The 22,613-nt window shown below is 35.6% G+C and overlaps 1 protein-coding gene across 9 annotated transcripts in view; it reads left to right on the forward strand.

Moving 5' to 3' along the window:
- The window catches only part of Cnot4 (CCR4-NOT transcription complex subunit 4), a 126,845-nt gene that overhangs the window by 98,750 nt on the left and 5,482 nt on the right, over positions 1–22,613 (forward strand). For 2 of the 9 annotated variants that reach the window (XM_026398553.2, XM_026398554.2), the window contains exon 11: positions 463–2,146. The exons of the other annotated variants lie outside the window; for them this stretch is intronic. In XM_026398553.2, the coding sequence (XP_026254338.1) occupies positions 463–563 (101 nt within the window). In that variant the 3' untranslated portion in view covers positions 564–2,146. Of the gene's footprint in view, positions 1–462; positions 2,147–22,613 lie in introns of those variants that run through there. 9 annotated transcript variants of the gene reach the window in all.

The raw sequence follows: 22,613 nt of genomic DNA on the forward strand, positions 1-22,613 counted from the left end.
TCCTAATGTATATAGCTTATGTTTTTAAAAGATGGATTTATAATTTTCTTTTTCAAAAATGAGTTTTTCATTCCTGTGAATCAATTTTTAATTTTTTCAAAAAATATTTCTCATTAGGAGTGTCTCTGTTTATAAGGCGTCCAATTGGCTTGGAAAAGAATGGCTTTCCTGCCCTGTCTTCCTTTCTTTTTTCTTTTGGTAGTATATTTGTAATCTAAATCTACTATATTTGATCTTATCTCTGATAGCATTAAAATTAAGGGTGTGTTTAGAGTGTAACTACTTTCTAAGTACTTGAAAAGTTTATATTCTAGAATTCGTGTCTTGTTTCACACCCGGATTCCAACCATTAAGCATGTATTTTATATATGTATCAGTATTCCAAATATTTGAAATCATTTTTAAAGGGACTGTTAACAAATCTAGTCACCCATAACTAGACCATGACTGACTTTTCCACAGGGGAAGAAGAGGTGAAGGTTTCGACCATGCCACTGTCAGCCTCTTCCCATTCATTACAACAAGGACAGCAGCCTACAAGTCTCCACACTACTGTGGCCTGACAACAGAACTGAGAGGAGAGGATTAGACTCTGGGGTGCTTGCATGGGCAACCGGATTTTTGCATGATTCCTTTCTGATTTTGCATTTAATGTATACACCCAAAAGAGCCAATATAAACGTTCCTCATGCCTACAACTAGTGTGTTACCTCATAGTTGCTAAAGTATTTCTTCATTAGGCCTTTAACATAATTTATTAGCATAATAATTTTGGCATTGTTTCTTATGAGTGATGCTATTTTTAACTCATATGAATAAACTTATAATACTAATTAAGATCCCAGATGAGATTAGCTAGAATTGTTCTTATTTTGGCTCTATAACTGAAAATATACAAAGGTAATGATAGTTCTTTGTTTTCTGATTTGTGAAAAAAAATGGTAATATCCTAATTTGAGAATTGAGATGATAATGTCTATTGCATTCTTTGAATACTTGAGAAGAAAGAATACATATAAAACAAACTTGGTTGGTGTCATTTAATGCTCAGAAGGATGTTGTCAGCAATTGTTTTCAGTTACCTAGATTTATATCTTATATTATGCATTACATGTGTAGAAACTGTTTTGTTCTCTCTCATTTGCACATTTGCACTTTATTTTTGAATGGTTGTTAATTATAAAATAGATGGTTAAAAGATAATTATTATGGCCTAAATGCAATATAATCTCTTTCCTAACGCACTGCCTAGTATACCAGGAAATGCCTCAAAAACACAATTTCAACTTCTAAATGATTTATCAGAAACTTGAATGTGGGATGAACATTGTATGTGAGTAGCCGCTAAAGTAGTATAACATTTTTATTGAACAAATAGTAGTTTGGTGGGATATTTGTTTGGAAATTTCATTGTTTAATACCTGAAATGTGGTAATAAGTCTTTGTAAGTATTTGACCTAAATGAGACTTAAAGTAGAAGAGAAAAGTTTGGATGTCCTCTAAAATTAGTCCATGTAAGTTGTAAATGGATATTTTAGTGAATCACAGAAAATAGTGGAGTACTTTATAGGATAATGTAAAGTGATGTTTTTGATAATACAAAATTTCTTGAAATAGTTTTAAAACTGATAATAAAAGAAAACTGAACTCAGTTTGGAGCAGTGGACAAAAGCTGATTTAGAAAACATGATCATATTCTGCCTATGTGAAGCAGCATCTGAGAAGAAAGGGAAAGTCAAAACAATTGTGATTTAACAACAACAACAAAAAAGTATGCCTTAATTTGTTTTAAAAAAATACAAGAGGGGTGTCATGAATACCAAAAAGGCTAGAGATTTTAAATAATAAAATCTGCTTATTAGTAGATGATGCTATTGTTATGTTGGAGTTGGAATTTGGGGATTATACTCTATGTAAGATCTGATTACTTTTTCTAGATATAGTGCAACAAATTAAATGGCCTTATCCTGAAGTATAGTTGGGTAAACCAAAATCTATACTTAATATCCTGATATTTGGTTACCTGAGGATGCAGAAGGAACTAATTATCTAGCCATCTAAGTTATTTTTATGAAACTCCACATGAATACCAATTTCTAATTTTCATTTAGAAGTGGTTTTAAGCCAGCATTTTAAGAAAATCCAATAAAATACTGTAGACTTATTAAACATCAATCTTTAATTATAGCTTAATTTAATTATGATTTTCATTTTTGTTGTAAAAGACTAACACTTTGCCAATTATTTCCTGCGGAGCAAGTGGTCCTTCACTTTGTTAACAAAACATGGGCTCCTTGTCATGATGCTTACCAGCTCATAGCTTTCTCCAGCTTTCAATGTAAGCTTTTCATCTCTTGGATCTTCTTACAAAGCCATAGCAGGTGGTTAGCTCTTATTTACTTACTTCTCAGTGTTGAGAGAGATACCTGTTAAACAAGCCTCGTTTCCTGATCTTTCTGTTTCTGTTTCTTTTTTCCATTCATATTTGTATAGAAAAGCTGTCTTGAAGTTTACCCAGACTTTCCCAGAGTCCTGAATAGATTCCCAAAGCAGTCCCTTTGCTGCTGCTCATCTCTCCCTGCTTCCAGGCACACCACCAGTCAGGAAAGTGCTTCTTGAGATAGTAAGACTCCAATTTCCAAATTTTTATAAGGAATGTCTAAAAGTGATCCTTAAATTCACTGATGAATTTCAAGACCACTTTGTAAGGCCTTATCTTTTTGCTTACTTAATAGTTTATTTAATATGTTTCCTTAGAAGTATTAAAAGTCAGCCATAATTTTATGCTCAAGCACCATTTCACCTGACTAGCAAATTGTAACCAAAATGATGGTAAAGAATGAGAAATTCTAAAAAGCTTCAGGTTTGTTTCGGTCCATCTTTTGCAAGGAAAAGTTTGTACACACACACACACACACACACACACACACACATACACACACATTTGTACATCCTTAACCTTTATAAAGCGACTAGTCTTTTCCTAACACAGGAATTTTAACCTGGAGTCCAGAACTCTGAAGCTACAAAATTGTGGATTTGTGTGCATGTACACATCTATTCTTTTTTTTTGAGAGAAAGAGAGACAGACAATCTTTAGTTACTAGATTTATAAGGGGTTTGTTGACACCCATCTACACCTCAAAGAAATAAAAAAGGGGGGGATTAACTGTTGCCTTGAAAAGTTTTTGGTGCCACTGTAGAAAATAGTCTTGCACTGAAAGAGTTTAGTTATATAATATCAAGTGCCTCTTTCTTGACTACATTTTCTTAAAGATCCCATTAGAAAAACAATGTTTTGATTAGTAATGCTTTCCTTCTTATTCTACTGTTGCATTGTGTTTTTCCAGGGGATACTTTTGTGTATTCTCCCCTTATTTTCACAAAGCTTTAATTAAATATTTGAGTACTGATTTTGCGTAGTGACCTGAGCTAGATCTTGAAGGATACAAAGCTGAATGAGATAAATGTACATCCTGTTATCAGGGATGAGTCCAGTGGCAATTGTATTTTCACATTGTTTTTATCAGGTCAGCTCTTGATATGTTTTAATCAGAATAGTCATAACAGTCCAGATTCATTTCATTGTTCATCTCTCAGTAACCTTTTTAACAATGGCAACAAAGGATATTGAATACTTTTATTTCAAATATTTGATAATTTGTAGGAGGTGAAAAAAACCTTAATAGGAAAAACATATATTCGTTATTTTTATTTAAGTGTGTGTATGCTCATGTATCTTTACTTAGTGTTCTGGGTAATAACTGAAGCCTTCTATATACGTGTTGTGTTCCTTTAAAAAAAAAAAACTTTAATGCATTTGTCTGTGCACATTTCTACTGACATGGCTCCTATTTGTATCTTATTCCAAGTACCTCCAAGATTGCCAGATCTTTCTTCTGCTGTGACACAGGCCCTTAGGAAGGTGGGAAGTACACCCACAGAGGCATTGCTGCAGAAAGTCAAGAGAAAGGAACAGATAGCTGTATTGAAATCTTACAAAAATGAAGATTATTATTTATGCAGACAAACTGGGGTACCATTTATCCTATGCTGATTTGTAATGTTTTTGATTTTTGGTTTATGATTTTTAAAAAGTCTTTATTTTTTAGTTGGACACGATATCTTCATTTCCATTTATTCATTTTTATGTGTGCTGAAGATCGAACCCAGGGCCCCGCACGTGCTAGACGAGTGCTCCTTCACTAAACCACAATCCCATCCCCTGGTTTATGATTTATTATAAAATGTCCCCAAATCTGTTTAAGTGATAGATATCATACAATTGGAAATACAATTCAATCTTCCTTTTTTTTTTTTTTTTTGTACCAGTGATTGAACCTAGGGTTGCTCAACCACTGAGCCACATCCCCACCCCCTTTTCATGTTTTAGTTTTGAGACAGGGTCTTGCTAAGTCTTTAGAACCTTGCTGTGCTGTCAAGGTTGGTCTCAAATTTGTAATCCTCCTGCCTCAGCCTCCTGAGGTACTGGGATTACAGGTATATGTCACTGCACCCAGCCAGCCTTTTAAAGAAGTAATAATGCCAAACAATTACACACACACACTCTTTTATTTTCCAAAATTGGCAAAGTCAGATTATCTGGTGTCAGTCTTGTCTTTCTTCACTTTAGTGCTATGCCCTTCTCTGAATGAATAAGTGGTAGTAAGATATGAAAGTGTTCATCACGTAAATATTTAGTGAAAAATATCAAATATGCTGATAGTAAAGAAAAGAAGTTCTTGTGAGCTGATATAAGGAGAGGCTTCATGAAAAGAGTATGGTACTTTCTGACTTTCAAAGATGATTTAAATTTAAAATGAAAGCAGTAGAAGATCAGTACAATAAAGGGGGAGGATTGAACCACAGACTAGAAGCAGAAATTAGCATGGTGCAAAGGAGTTAGAAGGGAAGGACAGTAAGGAAATACACTCGCTGAGTTGTATAGGTCCTGTAGGTAAGTCAAGCGCTGAGAGCCTTGAATATTAAAAAAAGGAGTTCCACCTTGATATGGTAGAGGTAGAGAACTGTGGGGTTTTGGCAAAGATGTTGCTTCATTATAGCATTTGGGGGAGAGGTGCTGGGGAGTGAATCCAGGGATGCTTAACCACTGAGCCACATCCCCAGCGCTTTTTATATTTTATTTAGAGATAGGTCTCGCTGAGTTGCATAGGGCTTCTCTAAGTTACTGAGGCTGGCTTTGAACTCAGGATCCTCCTGCCTCAGCCTTTGGAGCCTCTGGGATTACAGGTGTACACCACCTTGCCTAACTCGTTATAGTGTTTTTAAGAAAAGTAATTTGGATAATGTGTTTGACTACAGTGAGGACAAATTAGAAAGCAGTGCCATTGCTGGGCAGAGTGAGTGAGTTGGTCGGCCTGGGCTACAATGTAATAGTTGGGGTGAAGAAGAAATTATGACCTAGAAATTGGAAAGCATGAGATCTGAGAAAGGGACTTTAGGTTTGACTGTCAGATCTCTGGCGACCCAACTTTCATATAAAGGTAGGAGAGGGAGCCAGATTCCTGGAACTAGTCAAGGAAATGTGAAGGATATGAATATGTACTTATTTAAGAAATTTGGTAAGAAGGTGAAAAGGAAAACATAGTGTTAACTAGATGGGTGGTAGAGCTTAGGAGACACTGCTTTTTAAGGAAAAGACCCATAAGGACATATGACAGTTGAGAAGAGGAGACTGACAGTAGTGAAGGCAAGAGAGGCCAGTTCAGCAGGATAAATGTACCTTTGCAGATGGTAGAAGGAAATAACCCTTGAAATGAAGTTGTGATTTATCTTTAGAGAAATGAGATGTGCCTTTCCCCATCATGTGTCAGGGCAGTTAAAAGACTAGGGAAAAAGAAAGCAAGATTAGAGAAAATGAGAACAAATTATAGCAGTAATTATTAGAACGCATTATTTTTGAATGAAGGTGAAAGAGTTGAGTTGGGAGGGATTTTTTAGCTTTGAAATATAGAATTTCTGTGTAAAGATATGGGTCCACTTAGAAGTGTTTATAAAAAAGAGTCCACATTTGTGTAGTTTTTTGTGTTCCTCTGGTTTGGCACAAAGCATCAGGAGTAGAAAAGCAAATATTGAGTTTGGTTAGAAGATGAAGAGGACATGGATATAAAGATGTTTAGGAAGACAATATTAAAATACCTAATCTCATGGTCAGGAAGAGTCCACTGAGATAGTTTTCTGTGAACCAATGGTCTGAGTCATGTGGAAGGGAGTTTAATGATTTTAGATTTAATGAGAATAAAGAATAAGTTAGTGTTGTTAAAAGAATGGCAAAGGCTGAGGGTAGAGTTCAGTGATAGAACAATTGCCAAGCATGTGCAAGACCCTGAGTTCAGTTCCCAACACTGCAGTAAATACATAAATACATCCATTAAAAGAACGGCAAGTAAGGAGACTGGTCAGTTTGTTGACCTCATAGTGCTAAATGATGGGTGAGAAGCAGGGGAAGAATGGTGGTCCAATGTCTAACTAGTGTTGGGGGTTAGTAAGAAGCCTAGCTTTTGTAACCCTTTATGCTCTCTACCCTGTCCCCACCCTTGTCTTTTTGTGAGAGTAGGAAGTCAGTCTGTATGAAAAAAAATTGTAGGAAGCGTGGTATTACCTGGGGAATCCTGAATAAGGTTTCCAGTTGAAATGATTCAAAGCAAACTTCTTTTCTCAAAGCACAATAGGAAGACATGGAAGCAGAGTGCTGGGGAGGGGCTGGGAAAAGCCAGACAGGAGAATAGATAGGCACAAGTAAGTCCAGTGAGTGCAAGGAATTGGCAGAAATGTTACTTACAAAGTGAAAGATTAAGATAAAGTGGTAGGTCTGGGATATGATGAGTCTGGAGGTTGAGGAGCTCATGTTACAGGTGAGCTAGCTTCTGCCAGTCTCACAAGCAAAATAGAAAGCTCCCTTCCCCACCCGAATAGGCTTTCCTACTTACAGAGGGAAAGGTTCTCTTCTTACGTAGTTGGAAGAGGCCATTCTTCCTTATGTATATAGAAGATTTTCATTAAAAGTAATATATTGGTGTAAAGTAGAAAAGAGAAGTTAGGTTATAAAAATATTTTGGCACTCCCCCCAAGATAACATACTATGTGAATAAATAAAATCTCCAAATTATTGGACAAGTCTATAGTTTGCTTACTTAGAATATAACCTTATAGGAAAATTGCTGTAGATATAGTAGGGCAGGGATGAAGATATATTTACTATCAACAGCAAATACCACTAGTTTGGAAGCAACCTTAGTTTCCAGGCACTAAGTTATAAAAAAATTCACAGGGCTTATTTCCATATACAACAGTAAGATATCAACTGTGAAATTTGAAAATGATAATGCTTCAAATTTAAATTATTACTCGAGAATACCATGTTGCAAAATCATGCTGATGGCTTGAGAAACCATGCTCCTTAGATCTCCTTTCTGGTCTGTGGTTTACTTCCAAGAATATCAATCTAGCCACCCCAAATTACTGGTCATACCAACTTATAGCTCTTTTAGGAGCTATTTCTATAGAATCAGCTCTTGATAGTTCAAGATTTATTAAGGATATTCATTAAGAATTAATTCTATTTCATGGTCTTTAGTTGTAGATGAACACAATACCAAAAATTTGTTTATTATTTTTATGTGGTGCCAGGGATCGAGGCCAGTGCCTCATGAATTCTAGGCAAGCACTCTACCACTGAGCCACAAACCCCTGTCCTGTTTCATGGTCTTTTGAAGAGTCTATCCTGAGTTTGAGTTATACAGAAATCTAGCTTACACTTGTTAGGTACCTAGAACAGGAGGTGGTAAACCCAAGTTTGTTTGTTTTTGTTTGTTTTCTTGTACTGGGGATTGAACCCAGGAGCACTTTACCACTGAACTATATATAGCTCCAGATCTTTCTATTATTTGTTTTGAGGTATAGTCTCACTGAATTGCTGAGGCTGGCCTCAAACTTGGTCCTGCCTCAATCACCTGAGATGCTGTGATTGTGGACCTGTGCCCAGTGGTAAGCCCAAGTTGTTCAAGCCACTTGAAAATTGAATTACATAGAAGTTCTAAATTACATTGAAGTTCACAAAACAGCTTGAAATTGTTTTGATAACAATCTTTTTCCTCCAGGTTCCTCTTGGTCACACTTCCTAGTGCAACTATTGACTTTTCTGTTGTAGCCCATTTCACATGCTTAAGGTTATTCTAAAGGTTTGTTGAAGCTCCAAGCTAATCTGGAACATAATATACTTAGAATAGTTTGGTCATTCCTGCTCCTGCTTGGTGTTCAGACCCATTAGAAACACCCCCAAAGCTTTCTCTCCATATAATTTATAATGTCTTGGAAGTATCTAGTAGCTTTCTTTCTTTTTTTTTTTTTTATCGAGGTGGAATTCACATAAAATAGAATTAACTATTTGAACTATTAACTGTTCACATGAAATAGAATTCATTGGCCTAGTACTATTTTTAAAATTATTTTTCTGTCAAAGTAGTAGAATAAATAACCTGTGAGAATTTTGGCCCCTTCCTTTTTAGAGCTGTATGATAATAGCGGCATCTAGACTTATTATTTTACCCATTAGGCTGAAAGGCAAATGGCAAACCTTAAAATATTCAAATGTGTACCTTCCCCCCAAAAAAAATAAAAATAGAAAAGCAACAAATGTGTACCCCTCCAAAAAAAAAAAAATAGAAAAGCAGGGAGCTTTGGGCAAGAGACCCTTATGAAATTTGTTTTTCTGAGTAGGCTAAAATGTTTGAAGCAATCCTCAGAGTAGTTTTGAAATGGTAATGACAGTTTTACTATCTCCATGATACTTAATTAGCATTGTATAAGAAAAGTAATCTAAAAGACTAGTTCTCTCCCAGTGCATGCCTGTAATTTCAGGTTCTGGGAAGGGAGAGGCAGGAGGATTGCAGGTTCAAGGTCAGCCAAGGCAACTTAACCAGATCCTGTCTGAAAAATAAGAAAGAAATAGAGCTGGGGGTGTAGCTCAGTGATGGAGCGCTTGCTTAGCCTGTGCAAGGCCCTGGGTTCCATACCCAGTACCACAAAAAAGAAAAGACAAGACTGGTTCCGTACATGTGAGTTGGAGTATGTGTGCATGTACATATGTGCATTTATATTGTTTTTTTTTATATAAAGTAGTTTTCAGTTAAATTCCCCTTAACAAATACAGCAAAGCAAAAAGTCTGGGCCATTTTTCTGTTACTTCTCATTTGTTTATTCCTTCTATATTTCAATTATTTACATGTTCAGGATCAATATTTTTATTCTGAGTTTGTTTTTTAATGAAAGAAAGACTGTTTAGATGCAGTGAGATTACATTACTGGTGCCCAACTCACCCTGGTCATGCTTTATCTAAACAAATATTTCATAGCTTTTTCTCATCAAATTCTTCTCACATTAAGGATATCCATCCCATGTCACACTCTTTGGAAAAATCTACAGAAAAGATAATTAAGAATACAAGATTTGTATTGAGGTCATGAAACTTGAGATAACCTGATAGATAACCATCTTTAACAGGACTTTTTAGAAATCAAATGATGATGATGATGATGATGATAACAAGGCTCAGAAGAATTATGATTTACCCCTAGCCACATTCTAGCAGCAATTTAAAGTTCCCTTAGCCTTTACCACATGAATTTGTTTTCACACATAGAATTCAGTGGAAAAAAGAACTTCAAAATTAAGGATTTATCTCTTCCCTAAACATTGTTCTTACAGTTTAGTTATAATAGCAGTTTTCTCTAATTAAGGACTTCCAACTATGAATCAGTGCATATAATATGAATTTAAGTCTTTCAAAAATGTCCACAGACTGATAGGTATGGTCAAGTCAACCTTATGTTAAACGTGGCCCAGTGATCTTAGAGTCTAACTTTGAGAAGGGTAAAAACTATAACCTTGCAACTATTCTTCATGAAGACTTAATTACTTAATTCCTAGTGTCAGGAGAAAAATAAAGAGTAAAACAGGTAGAATTTAATTTACCTAGGATTTTTCTCTAGTACCTAGGAGCAGTTAAGAACCAACAGGCATAACCACTAGACTGCTGACATCCTTAATATTACAAAATAAAGAAGGGGGAAAAATAATGGCACCAAGATACACTACACCCAAACTAATGGTGTGATCTCAGAGTCAACTTTCAAGAAGAACTGCCCTGCACTATATCATGTTGAATGATAGCATATCTACTGATTTTATTTTTCCAATCAAAGAGGTTGTTGTTTTCAGCATACAGAAACAGGGAAAGCTCCATGAGGATTTAAAGATGATAATAACTATCACCATCTCCAAGACGAAAATCAAGACTGACTGCAATCAACTTTTGTAACCTAGTGCTATTTTCTAACATGGTGAGATCTGTCCCAAAGACTGCCAGTATTTATACTCTGTTATTAGTCTTGGAGTAGAACACTGATTTGGAACTTAATTAGGATGTTTTTAAACTTCATCATGTAATATGTTGCCATTTGTAAGAAGTTGTTGACTCCCCAAAACTGGTTATTTTTTTCCTTTATTGTGTCTGTAAGTTGAGTCCCCAGCTAAAGGTAAAGGAAGCGATGAGTTAGGACTTCAGCAAATAGGAAGGTTTCTCATTGACCATAAGCTGAGTGTTGGGTTACATGCGTTTTACATTTTCTCTATTAAAATAATAGTTTTTATTAACATTTATTGTTGTAGTGCTTGCCTAGCATGTATAAGAACCTGGGATCAATCTCGAACACTGCTTAAAAAAATATTATATAATTCATTGCTGATCTACATGCCTTACTTCCCTAAGGCCCCAATTTAGAGAAAGATTTGCTACCAGATATGTGTTTTTCTCTTTTCTAAATTGTTTGCTAATAAACCTAACCATAGTCGTCCATCCACTGGTCTCACAGTTGTAACATTCCTTGAGTTTTGGTCTAGTCGGTCCTTTTAAGGTATAAACTCTAAAACGTGTATTTTAAGTGATAGGTTATTATTTCATTAGAATAAAACATATTACTAAAACTAGCACTGATTTAAATAATCTCTGAATAAATATACAGAGCCCTTCAAGCTTTATTTTAATAAAAAAATCTTTCAATTCTTGATCACCTTGAGTCCCATTCTGATAGCTGTGCTCACCTCTCCATCCAGTTTCTTTTTCCTTCTTTGGACAAAAAAAACAATCATTTCTTTTTCCATGTAACTTACAACATTTAATAGGGAGGTCACAACTAGAACTTAATGTTTATTACCTGCATGATTTCTCTCTTGAATCCTAGACAAGCCTGAATTTTCCCTTTAACAGAAGAGAGCTCTTCCTCCATCCAGCTGTTCAGTGTTCTTTCGGAGTGTCTACTCGGTTACCAGAGTCACCAGACCCTGTGTCTCCCTCCAAATCATTCTTTAGCGTTTAGCTTATTTCCAAACTGGCTTTTGATTTTAAGTGACCATATTCTTTATTCTCTTCGTCTTCACACTCTTTTAAATCAAGATAGAATTTTTAAACAGAAGGCATACTTTTGATTTTGGAGTTGGTTGAGGAACAACCACTACATTGTTGAAAGTTGAATCAGTGAAGATTTTTACATTTTAAGTTTTGCATCATTTAATTCACCCCCATTTAAAAAAATTTTTTTTTAGTTGTTGATAAGACATCCATTACACCCTCTATATGTGGTGCTAAGAATCGAACCTAGTGCTTCACACATGCCAGACAAGTGCGCTACCACTGAGCCACAGCCCAGTCCTAATTGACCCCATTTTTAAGGTGATGCTCACCCTTTTAAAAACTACCTAACACTTGGGAACAAAAAAAAAAGAGGTGGATAAATAAAATTTATCTAACACTTCTAAACAATGTAACTAAAATTCATAAGTGTGTTTTTTATATAGTTAATTATTTTCACTAAAACATAAATCAGTATAAAATTCCAGGATGTCTGAAATAAGAATTATAATTTCTGATCTATATTTAATAATGTATTCATCTGATCTTCCTTCTCTTTCCTCCTGCCTTTTTTCTCAATAGGATTCAACATTGATTGCCAGAGATAGTCTTTTTTTTTTTTTTAAAGAGAGAGTGAGAGAGGAGAGAGAGAGAGAGAGAGAGAGAGAGAGAGAGAGAGAGAGAGAATTTTTAATATTTATTTTTTTTTTAGTTCTCAGCAGACACAACATCTTTGTTGGTATGTGGTGCTGAGGATCGAACCCGGGCCGCACGCATGCCAGGCGAGCGCGCTACCGCTTGAGCCACATCCCCAGCCCCAGAGATAGTCTTGACAGAACCAATTCTCAATCTGTTATAAATTCAACTATAATAACCATAGCTAAGGATGAATATTTAAATAAATGTATATTTTAAGTGATTTTTAAACAAAGAGCCCTTTAGCTGGTGAGCATGTAAGTCTTTGAATGCATCAGAGTCTTTTAAAATAATGTCCTCCACAGAGTATCATCCTGTGTAGGACTGGACAGGATGTATTATTATAGGACTACTTGTGACATATATAATCAGTTTAATAATTACAGCTCTGTAGCATTAACATTAGAGTAGTTAATACTAGGACATTGTCTGTGATATTGTCCTGAGCCCAAGAGTTTCCATAGATACGGACTTTTAAGATTGAGACATCATTTGAAAATTGGAAGCAAAAGTTTTATTTATATTACTATATGAATAAATAGAAGGAAGAAAAAGCAAAATAGTTTTTTTAAAATACTTTATTTTTTATTGTTGATTTAGAATCACAGCAAAATTGAATGGCAAATACAGAAATTTCCCATATACTCCCTGCCCTCACACATGTCCTCCTCCATTATCAACATCCTTCAAAGGAGTGCCACAGTTGAGCCACCTGTATTAACATGCCATTATCACCCATAGACCATGGTGGGCCTTAGGCTCTTGATGTGATACATTGTGTAGGTTTAGTTAAATGTATATGGGGCTGGGGATGTGGCTCAAGGTAGCGCACTCGCCTGTCATGCGTGCGGCCCGGGTTCGATCCTCAGCACCACATACAAAGAAAAATGTTGTATCTGCTGAAAACTAAAAAATAAATATTAAAAAAATTCTCTCTCTCTTAAAAAAAAAATGTATAGTGACCTGTGTTTGTCATTATAGTATCATGCAGAATAGTTTTACTGCCCTGAAATCCTTTATGCCCTTCCTACTCATCTGTCTCACTTTATCTCCTCTCTGATCCCTGGCAACAACTCATCTTTCTACTATCTCATAGTTTTACCTTTTCTAGGTCTTGTATTTGAAATCATATAGGATATAGTCTTTTTAGATTTACTTCTTTTACTTAGTAATATGCCTTTAAGTTTTCTGCAGTCTTTTGTTTCTCTTAAATCACATATTTAAGTCAAATTTAGAAAAAAAATATTTTAAAAACCAGTCTTAAGACAAACCTGAAATAAATATCCCTTAGTTGGGTAACTTGTACAATGAGAAAGAATTCTTTTAAAGATATGATTGGTCTGATATATTGAAAATGTTTACCACTATACTCATTTAGTTTTAGTATAAAATAATGGGAAATTATAACCTTTTCTGAAATAATTATTTTCTGAAATTAAACAAACTATTGCTTTAAGGCCTAAAAATACTATCCAGACATGAAACTCATAATTGGGTTATGAAGCATTTATCAATTAAAATCATGTTTTGGAAAAAATGAACAATTTTAATCTTCTTATTTAGGATTCGCGTGACTTTGATTTAAATAAAATAATTCTATGCTGGTAGGACCCTTCCTTTTAGAAAAAGATGAAACATCTTCAATATTGAAATAAAAGTAAGCTATGTAATAAAAACAGTGAAGAACTGGTTTGATGTTTTAAATAACTTCAATAATTTGGAAATTTTTTAATTTGGAAAATTATGAACATCAAAAATCTTAGGAATTTCAGTAGACATATAAGCATCAGGGGAATTGCTGCAAAGGCTCAAAATACTTTGATCTGAATGTAAGCCTGAAGAGAAATTTTTACCCCAACAAAAATATGCTGTTGGCAGTAAACAACCAAAAGATATCACTGACTTTCTTTAAAATGGCCAACCTCTAGTGACTCAGTAAAGAAAGAAAACAAGCACAACAGTGTGAATTTTAGGAAACTGTTGGAACTCCAGAGAAATTGGCCCAGAGTAGACATTCAATTAATATTTGTTGAATAAAAATTAGTGTTTGAGAGCGGGATGTTTCTGGAGTTCTGCAAAGCACAGATCTGCTTTGTGTTACAGCAGGACTTCTGGAAGCATTTGGAACTCATTTGTACATGAGTTATAACTTACCTCTGGATTCTGTTGTGGCCTTCTGTGTTAAGATTTCCTCCCCCACAACCCCTCACTGTGTGATTATTCCTTTTCTTCTTCTTTTTTTTTTTTTAACCTTTGAATCGGGAAAACTCACCTCTTAGCTTTTTTTCAGGTGTTCTTCTCAATACCCCACCAGCCATCACCACCTTTAAAATTTTTTTATGATATACCACTTTTCTTACCATCCTATTCCTATTTATATATAAAATGTTGATAAATCTTTAATGAAACACGTACACAAAATTCAGAAAGACCATAAAAAGAATCTGCTTTTTTAGAACTCTATGCTGAGCTGTTTTAGGAGCTTGTTTATAGGAAGTTCTTTGGGGCAACTTGTAATTGTTAACATTTTTCCCTGGTGTTTTAAGCCAAAGTCTTCTCATCTTTTCCCATTTGTACCTTTTGAGAGCAGTTTATCAAATATGTGAAGACAGTTACCACTTCTCTGGTAACTTCCTGGATGTAGCTTAAACATCCATTCCACATGTAACTTGACATCCAGTTTTCATGTAGTCTAGTATTCTTCTACACGTATTTTGGACTTGATAGTGTCTTTCTTAAAACATGAAGCTCTAAGACTAGGATTGTAGCTTAGTAGTAGAGTATTTGCCTAGTATATACGAAGCCCTGAGTTCCATCCCCCGTACTACAAAAGTAAAGAAAAGGAGAAGCTCACACTTGAATAATCCATATACATTCATCTAATCTTAATTTTTCATGGAAACTATTCTTATTACTACTATCTTTACATTTATAGATTTTTTTTTATAAAAGCATCTTGTGGGATGAGTATTATCTCCATTTATAAATGAGGAACCTGAGGCATAGTGGTTACCATTTGTGTTTGCCCAAGGTCAGATCATTGCTAATTTAGACATTGCACATCCATTTACATGGTCTTAATATTACCTTTTTAGGAGTTCTGTTACCCAAGTTGTCATATCAGGTTTCATGAACCTATTAATAAAGCCCCTTGACCTTTTTCCTTATACACTAGTTAGCTTTCTTTTATCCTGCTCTGTCCTAATGCATTTTTAAAAATCTGAATGTGTGTGTGTGTATATATATATATATATATTTTTTTTTTTTTCAACTTTATGTGATTGAATTTGACATGGTTAGAGTATATCTAATTTGTACATCTTCTTCCTATAAGTTTGTGTAATAAACGGACTATTATAAAGCAAAAGATAAATATTATCGATAACACTGTTAATAACATTTGTGTGAAGAATACAAGAATTTTTAAGGTTAGGTAGTTTCCATTATTGATTTTATCATCTATAGAATTTTTTGTTTGCATATTTAAATGAACTTTGTGGGTTAAGTATAATACAAAGCATGGAGTCAAACATAAACCATAAAATCATAGACACCTTTAGGTCAACACAGTACCTTTCAGTTCTGTGTAAAATCATTTAAATATTGTTACCCATGCTATACTTAACTATTTCATCCCAAAAGGAAATCTCAGAGAACTTAGCAGAAACTGTCGAATTCAAGATATATTATGCTGCTTCTGACATCCTGAGAAACTATCCAGAGAATAAATTACTTTGGTATGATTGGTTCTTTATGAAAATTCATTTCAGCTTTCATCAGTCACTCCTTTCCACTCTTTTAGGATTGATGTGTCAGTGGAATGGGAGTGGAGCTAGCTGCAAAGTCTGTAATTTGGGCAGACAGCAGAAGAGAAAAGCAAGTAAGCCACAGGATATAGGAGGACATTTCCAATGTTAAGCAGTCATCAGTAGAAGCTCCCTCCATGACCACCTGTTGAATTTCAAAATCAAGATTTATTTTAGGTGGAAGAGAGCTGGGGTTCTATCCAAAATGCTACCTGTTGCCCCCCCCCCAAAAAAAAGCGGAACAGTGGTTGATAAACCTGTCATATTTATTTCTGAAGACGATATTATCAAGTCCCTAATCTGTTTCAGAATCTTCTCAGGAACTAATTCTAAGCATGTGGCTTCTGCAGTCTGCCATTTCCTCTATTTCTGAGACTTCTCTTAACAATGATATTGTGATCTCATCTGTGAGTATTAATACTCTAGGACACAATCCATTTTCTACCTAGAGATGTTAAATACATTTTAATTGAGTAGATGCTCTTTTACCATTTTCATATCTTTCCTGACAATCTCTTCTTTGTGTTGCTTAATCTTTGCTATTGGTAAAAAGATCACACTCTTATAAAATTGGAAGGAAGTAAAATGAACATGAAGCTACATTGCTCTGTCTTTTCTCATGGCTTAATATTATGTCATCAGGCTGAATAGTGGCCTTTCTTAATTTTCTCATAATTTCACACACAGCTTTTTCTTGCCTTCAGCATTTTTTGTATGCCTCAGATCATTATGGATTCTGACCTTAAGCCACAAAGGACTATGATACTTTTACATACAGGTAGGATATATCTTCTTTAAGCTTTCTTTTAAAATCTCATTACATCAGATTCTACCTATACAACTGGCTCTCATTTTCTTATTAGTATTCTTTATTATTGTTTTGCCAGAATGATATGTTGTAACACGTTCTGTGGCCTGTGAACCACTATTCCCTGTAGCCAAGGGACCACCCCCACCTATCCTTTCTCTGATCTTTTTTTTTTTTTTTTGAAAGCTGTTTTATTTTTAAAAACAAAACAAAACGAAAAACCTGGAAGCAAGGGCTATTTGTTTAGGTAACTTGAATGAACCTACTGAGGTTCAGGTTCAGCTACTATTTACCTAATCAAGGAGGACTTCAGAATCTAGTTGGGAATAGGATGCCTGCCATCCAAGAACTCAAGTTCAGGGCTGGGGATGTGGCTCAAGCGGTAGCGCGCTCGCCTGGCATGCGTGCGGCCTGGGTTTGATCCTCAGCACCACATACAAACAAAGATGTTGTGTCCGCAGAAAACTAAAAAATAAATATTAAAGAATTCTCTCTCTCCTCTCTCACTCTCTCTTTAAAAAAAAAAAAAAGAACTCAAGTTCAGTTATTCTCATTCTTTGTCCCTGTCATATACTCCAAAGGTTTGCATTTTCTCAGACACTGTCCAGTTGTTTGTTGATCAGAATGAAGTCCAATATTAAAGATTCCCTCCTTTCCACCTTGGAAAAGAGAGACAGATGGTCAGTAAGGAACATGTATCAGGTTTATTTTCTTACAGCAGATTTTGATCTCAGAAGCTGTTCATGTAGTTGACACCCTCCATGTATCTCAAATCCTGTTTTGATGACTGTTCTTGTGATTGGTGTGTCATCTCCTTGGTTGTACCTTTCTGTGGTCATCTTTGGATCTCTCCACAGGGCTTTGGCCATAGCCATTGCTCAGTTTGGTGCTCATTTCTGTGTTTCATTCCCCACTTCTCATTTTAGGCTTTGCAGATTTCTTAGGTAGATTGTCATTATTTCGTCCTCTCCTTCATTTAGCTCTGTTGTTTACAACTTGTAGATCATCTGAACCAGTCTGTATTGCTTCTGAGAATGTATTTTTGCATTAAATTTTTAAATTTAGTCTTTCCTTATTTTATATATGACTTTTATGTATATATATCTTTACACATGGACATCTCTCCTTTGATTCTGCTTCCTTAGATCCTTAATAAATCATCAAGATGTCTTCCAGCTCTCAGAGGATCTGATTCTCCTCCAAAATAGTTTATAGATTCTTGTAGGAACATTCTAGAAGAGAAAAATGTGCATTGTGCAAAAGACATCTGATTGTTTTTTAAAGTATTCCTTCTTTTTATGATTGGCTGCCTGCACTGCCCTGTGTTCTACATGGAATGCTTTTTCTACTTTCATGTCAGCTTGTCTTCCTTAGGCCCCTGGTCAGTGGTGATCCTACATGCAGAGTGGCAGGATTGGTCACTTCTGTATTTATGCCTTTTGTTCGTTTTAGTAGTCTTTACTGTTTGTCACATTGTAGTTACTTAAACCTGTTTGCTGAGCCCCCTAATTGGCCTATGAATCCTGCCAGGACAATGACTAGTTGGTACAAATGTGGTTTTTTTTTTTTTTTTTTTTTTTTTTTTAAGAGACAGAGGGAGAGAGAGAGAGAGAGAAATTTTTTTTTAATGTTTATTTTTTAGTTTTTGGCGGACACGACATCTTTGTTTGTATGTGGTGCTGAGGATTGAACCTGGGCCGCACGCATGCCAGGCGAGCACGCTACCACTTGAGCCACATCCCCAGCCCGGTACAAATGTTTTGGAGTTCGCTGATTTTAACTACTGACTTCCATTCTTTTTAACTGTATATAATCTTTGGCAAATTCTTTAAACAACCAGAGTTTACTCGGCAGTCTCATTTGTAAAATGAAGCCACTTCTTAACCCTTATTGGAAAGTAATCAAGTACAAAATGTGCAGATAAGTGAATGAATAGTGTGCAGAATAGAAAGTGAGTAAAATATATCTTGTACACCTTGGTTATTGCCCTGTACATAGTATTAGAATACTTTTTTAAAAAAATTCATTGTCAGATACAGTGGCACATACCTATAATCCCAGAGACTTGGGAGACTGAGGCAGGAGGATTGCAAGTTTGAGGCCAGCCTCAGCAATACAACAAGACCCCATCTCAAAATAAAATTTTAGAAAGGGCTGGAGATGAAGCTCAGTGGTAGAGCACTTACATAGCATGCATGAGGTAAGGATACCAGGGGAAAATCCTTATTAAAACAATAATAATCCACTGGATTTTTTTAAAAGTATAGACACTTGGGTTTTGGCACCTGAAACATTTAAAAACATCATCATAGTGTTTCTCATTTCCCTCAGTTTACATGTACAGAGGCCTCTTGAACCCCAAAACTTCCTCCTGATTTCAGAAAGATTTTTGGAAAGAACTATTTGTTCATAGCATCATACAGATAAGAACTAAACAGACTTTGTTGGGAAAAGTCACTTTCCAGCTCTTCTGAAATCAAACCTTCCAGTCTGCATCTTAAAGAATGTAAAATATCTTAAGACACTGAGCTACATGCCAAGTGAGTGTTGTTCAGTTCGTAAGTGCTGTCATGTGGAATGATCTGAGTGGAAGAAAAAAGGCAGACTTTTGGAAGAGAGTAAAAATTGAGAAGATCAGGAAGGCATTCTAGTCAAGGAGAATGACAGGAAGTAAAGTCCAGATAGCATAAATCATTTAGCTGATCCAGATTTTTGACTGTTTTTTTTTTTTTTTTGGGTATTACTTTGTCCTTTATATCTGCTCAGATCCCTCTTCTTTTGAGTTTTTAAAGATTTTCACTTTGTCTAAACTTTGCTTTCATACCTATTAGGCTTTAAGATTTTATCTGTGCCCCAGCAACTCTGCAGTATTGGTCTTGCCTTTATTTAATAAACGTAACCCTAGAAATTTGGTAGACATTTTAGGGAGCTTATACTTTCTTGCAATAAGTAGTATGGAGATGGACTTTAATCTAAAACTGGTAGGAAATAATATATAATAGGGTGAGGTGGGCTGGGGGAGGCAGGGAGTGTAGGGACTGAGATAGGCTGTTCCCTGTGCCCTGCAGCAATTGCAAGAAGTGGAGCATCTGATTTTGAACTGTAAAGGACAACAGTGAACCAGGGAAGATAAAAGAAAGACGATCAGGTTGTATATTGAGACTTTATGTAGTAACCATTAGATATGGCTTAAAAACTGAAGTACAGACTGAACTTTAGGAAAATTTGTGACTGGGACTCCTCCCAGTTACTCCTTCCGATTGGGGTGTGTCTGACCACTCTCACAGAGCAGTTTAACCTGAAATGTGAGGTCTCTGGCCATAGGTCCTACAGGATATAATGGAAACCTAAGGATTCAGACTTAATATATGAGCCAGCTCTCCTACACAAACATAAAAACTGGAGACATTGTTGATTTGTGAATTCATTGGCATCAAGGTGGTTTAGTTAATGAAAGACCTGGCGGGGAAAGGGGTACCAAAAAGAAGATGGAGGCAAAAATACCAAGAAGGCTTCCAATATTATATATAGTTACAATGCACCAATTAAAATACCAAGAAGTCTTAATATTCAAATCTCGTGGTAGAAAAATGTACTAGTAGAAAATAATACCTGAAATAGCCTTTGACTTTAGGGCTTTTCTGCAGTGTGTTTTTATCTCTTTGTGTTGCCATTTTACAGAGATCTTCTGTCTTCACCCTGTTAGCAGCGGATATTTTTTCTCAAATGGAATTTTCTATGATACCCTAATGTGTGAAATGGATGGAATCGGGGTGAGATGGATGCTTTGTCCTAGCGTCTTGCCCTCTCAACTTCCTCCATTGTTTCCGGTAAAGATTCTATGTAAACCAGAAAAGCTCATTGGCTTGTGGCCAGTGACAGCTTTTGGTAAAGAACAGGTTTATCTACATTTTGCTGTCTGTAGTTTTGCATTTTGTAATAATTAAGATGCAGCAGTTAATCTGAGAAACAGAAAGTAAAGAAACATTCTGTATGTGCACTTGCCTAAATCACTGTCTTTTCCTGTTTTATGATGTTCTCTTAAAGGTCTGATGTCTGAACACAGCCTAATTTTATCTTGTGCTGTAGTCATTGCTTATAATGTCTTTCCCTCTATTTCCTGTAAGTAGTTGGTCTAGTCCAGTGTTAAGTAGAAATACCAAAAATAGTTTCAACCTGGTGCGAGATTTTCAGATTCAGGGAGCCTGTGTAGTAACCAAAATTGACTCCTTGAATGCTGCTGTGCTTCGACCACCGGGAAGTTTCCATACATGTACTCAACCAGACTCTTGTTTTACTGGACTTTTTCGATATTTGTTAGTGATGTACATCTCTGGATATTTCTTTTGTTGCTTGGTCTGCACTTGCTGACCTTTTCATGTACTGTCATTGGGACAGCTTCAAGCTTCTTGAGAACAAAGATGATGGTTTAAATGCTTTTGCACTCCTTCCACACTGGAGGCACTCAGTCAAGAATTGCTTTGCCTTTTAGCTTGGCAGTCTTCACACATATGTTTTATACAGATTTTCTATTATTGTTGCTTAAGAACTAGATTTGTCAATGTGGTCAGTGTATAAGGATTTACCTATTAACAATTAGGTGTTAGGTCACCAACAAGCTAGCAAATTTTTTCATACACACACACACACACACACACACACACATATATATTTTAGTTGTAGTTGGATGCAATACCTTTATTTTATTTATTTATTTTTATGTGGTGCTGAGGATCAAGCCCAGGGCCTCGCACATGCTAGGCCAGCGCTCTACCACTGAGCCACAACCCCAGCCCCAAGCTGTCACATTTTTAACCATAATATTCTCTAAACCAAGGAAACTGGTCATTTACTTCTCACAAAAGAGAATATGAGTGGTTGTGTAGCATCCTGAAAGTACTTTAAGTGGCATGTCTTTGAGTTCTACGCCCAAAAGAAAAATATTATAATTTGACCCCCTCTACCATCCTGGTTTTTAAAACTGAAAATAGTGTTTTACTGTACCTGTCGATATAACATAAAAATAATTTTTAACATCATAAAACATTGAACCTTATTAGCAATAAACAGTCCTTCCCCCAATGTAGTGTTCTAATTAAATGCTTTAAATAAAATTAGTATCATTTTTAATATAAAATGTGTTCAGTAATTGATTTTCATTGTACTTTGCTTGGTCTTCTCAAACTTTCCTTATGGAAAATTTAAAGTATTTCCTACATCTTAATTTGTCTTTGCAGTGTCTTGGTGATGAGAGTTTATTAATTAGGTTGACTACACAGTACCTCTGAGAATGATGGATGTTATCCTCAAGTTCCTAAGAAGAGACTTTTGCACAGGGCCAATTCCTGGCAAATAAGAAATCCCCTGTCTTGGCTTATTGGAAAGGTTACCATCTGTTCAGGGTTGACCACTAGAGATGCATTTGTTGTTAGACATCAAGTAATGAATGTGCTTCAAATTGCTTATTCTTCTCTTATTTCATTTTATCCTTATGAGAGAGTAAGGCAGATGTTATTCTTACTTAATGAAGTAGGGTCCTGGAATGGTAGAAGACTAAGTAGGACACATGTCCAAGGTTATGTTGACAGTAGAGCTGCCTTATGCAACCCATCTGCAGTGTTCAGCCTGCAGATGGGTTTTCTGCATTAGACCTACTGATTTGCATATTTTGAATTCCCAGTGTGAGTTCCCATATAAATAAAGGGAAATGAACTTAAATCAGGTTGACTCATTGGTCAGAGTCATACTTTTTGAAGGGGAAATATGTACTCAGTTGGAATTATGTAGAGCCCTACAAACAAAGCAACCAACTTCCCTTGTGTTGATCATGGTTCTCTGCTGGGAGAGATTTTGCCATCCATCCTACCAATTCAC

The sequence above is a fragment of the Urocitellus parryii genome, chromosome 3 (genome assembly GCF_045843805.1).
Source record: "Urocitellus parryii isolate mUroPar1 chromosome 3, mUroPar1.hap1, whole genome shotgun sequence".
Taxonomy (NCBI): domain Eukaryota; kingdom Metazoa; phylum Chordata; class Mammalia; order Rodentia; family Sciuridae; genus Urocitellus; species Urocitellus parryii.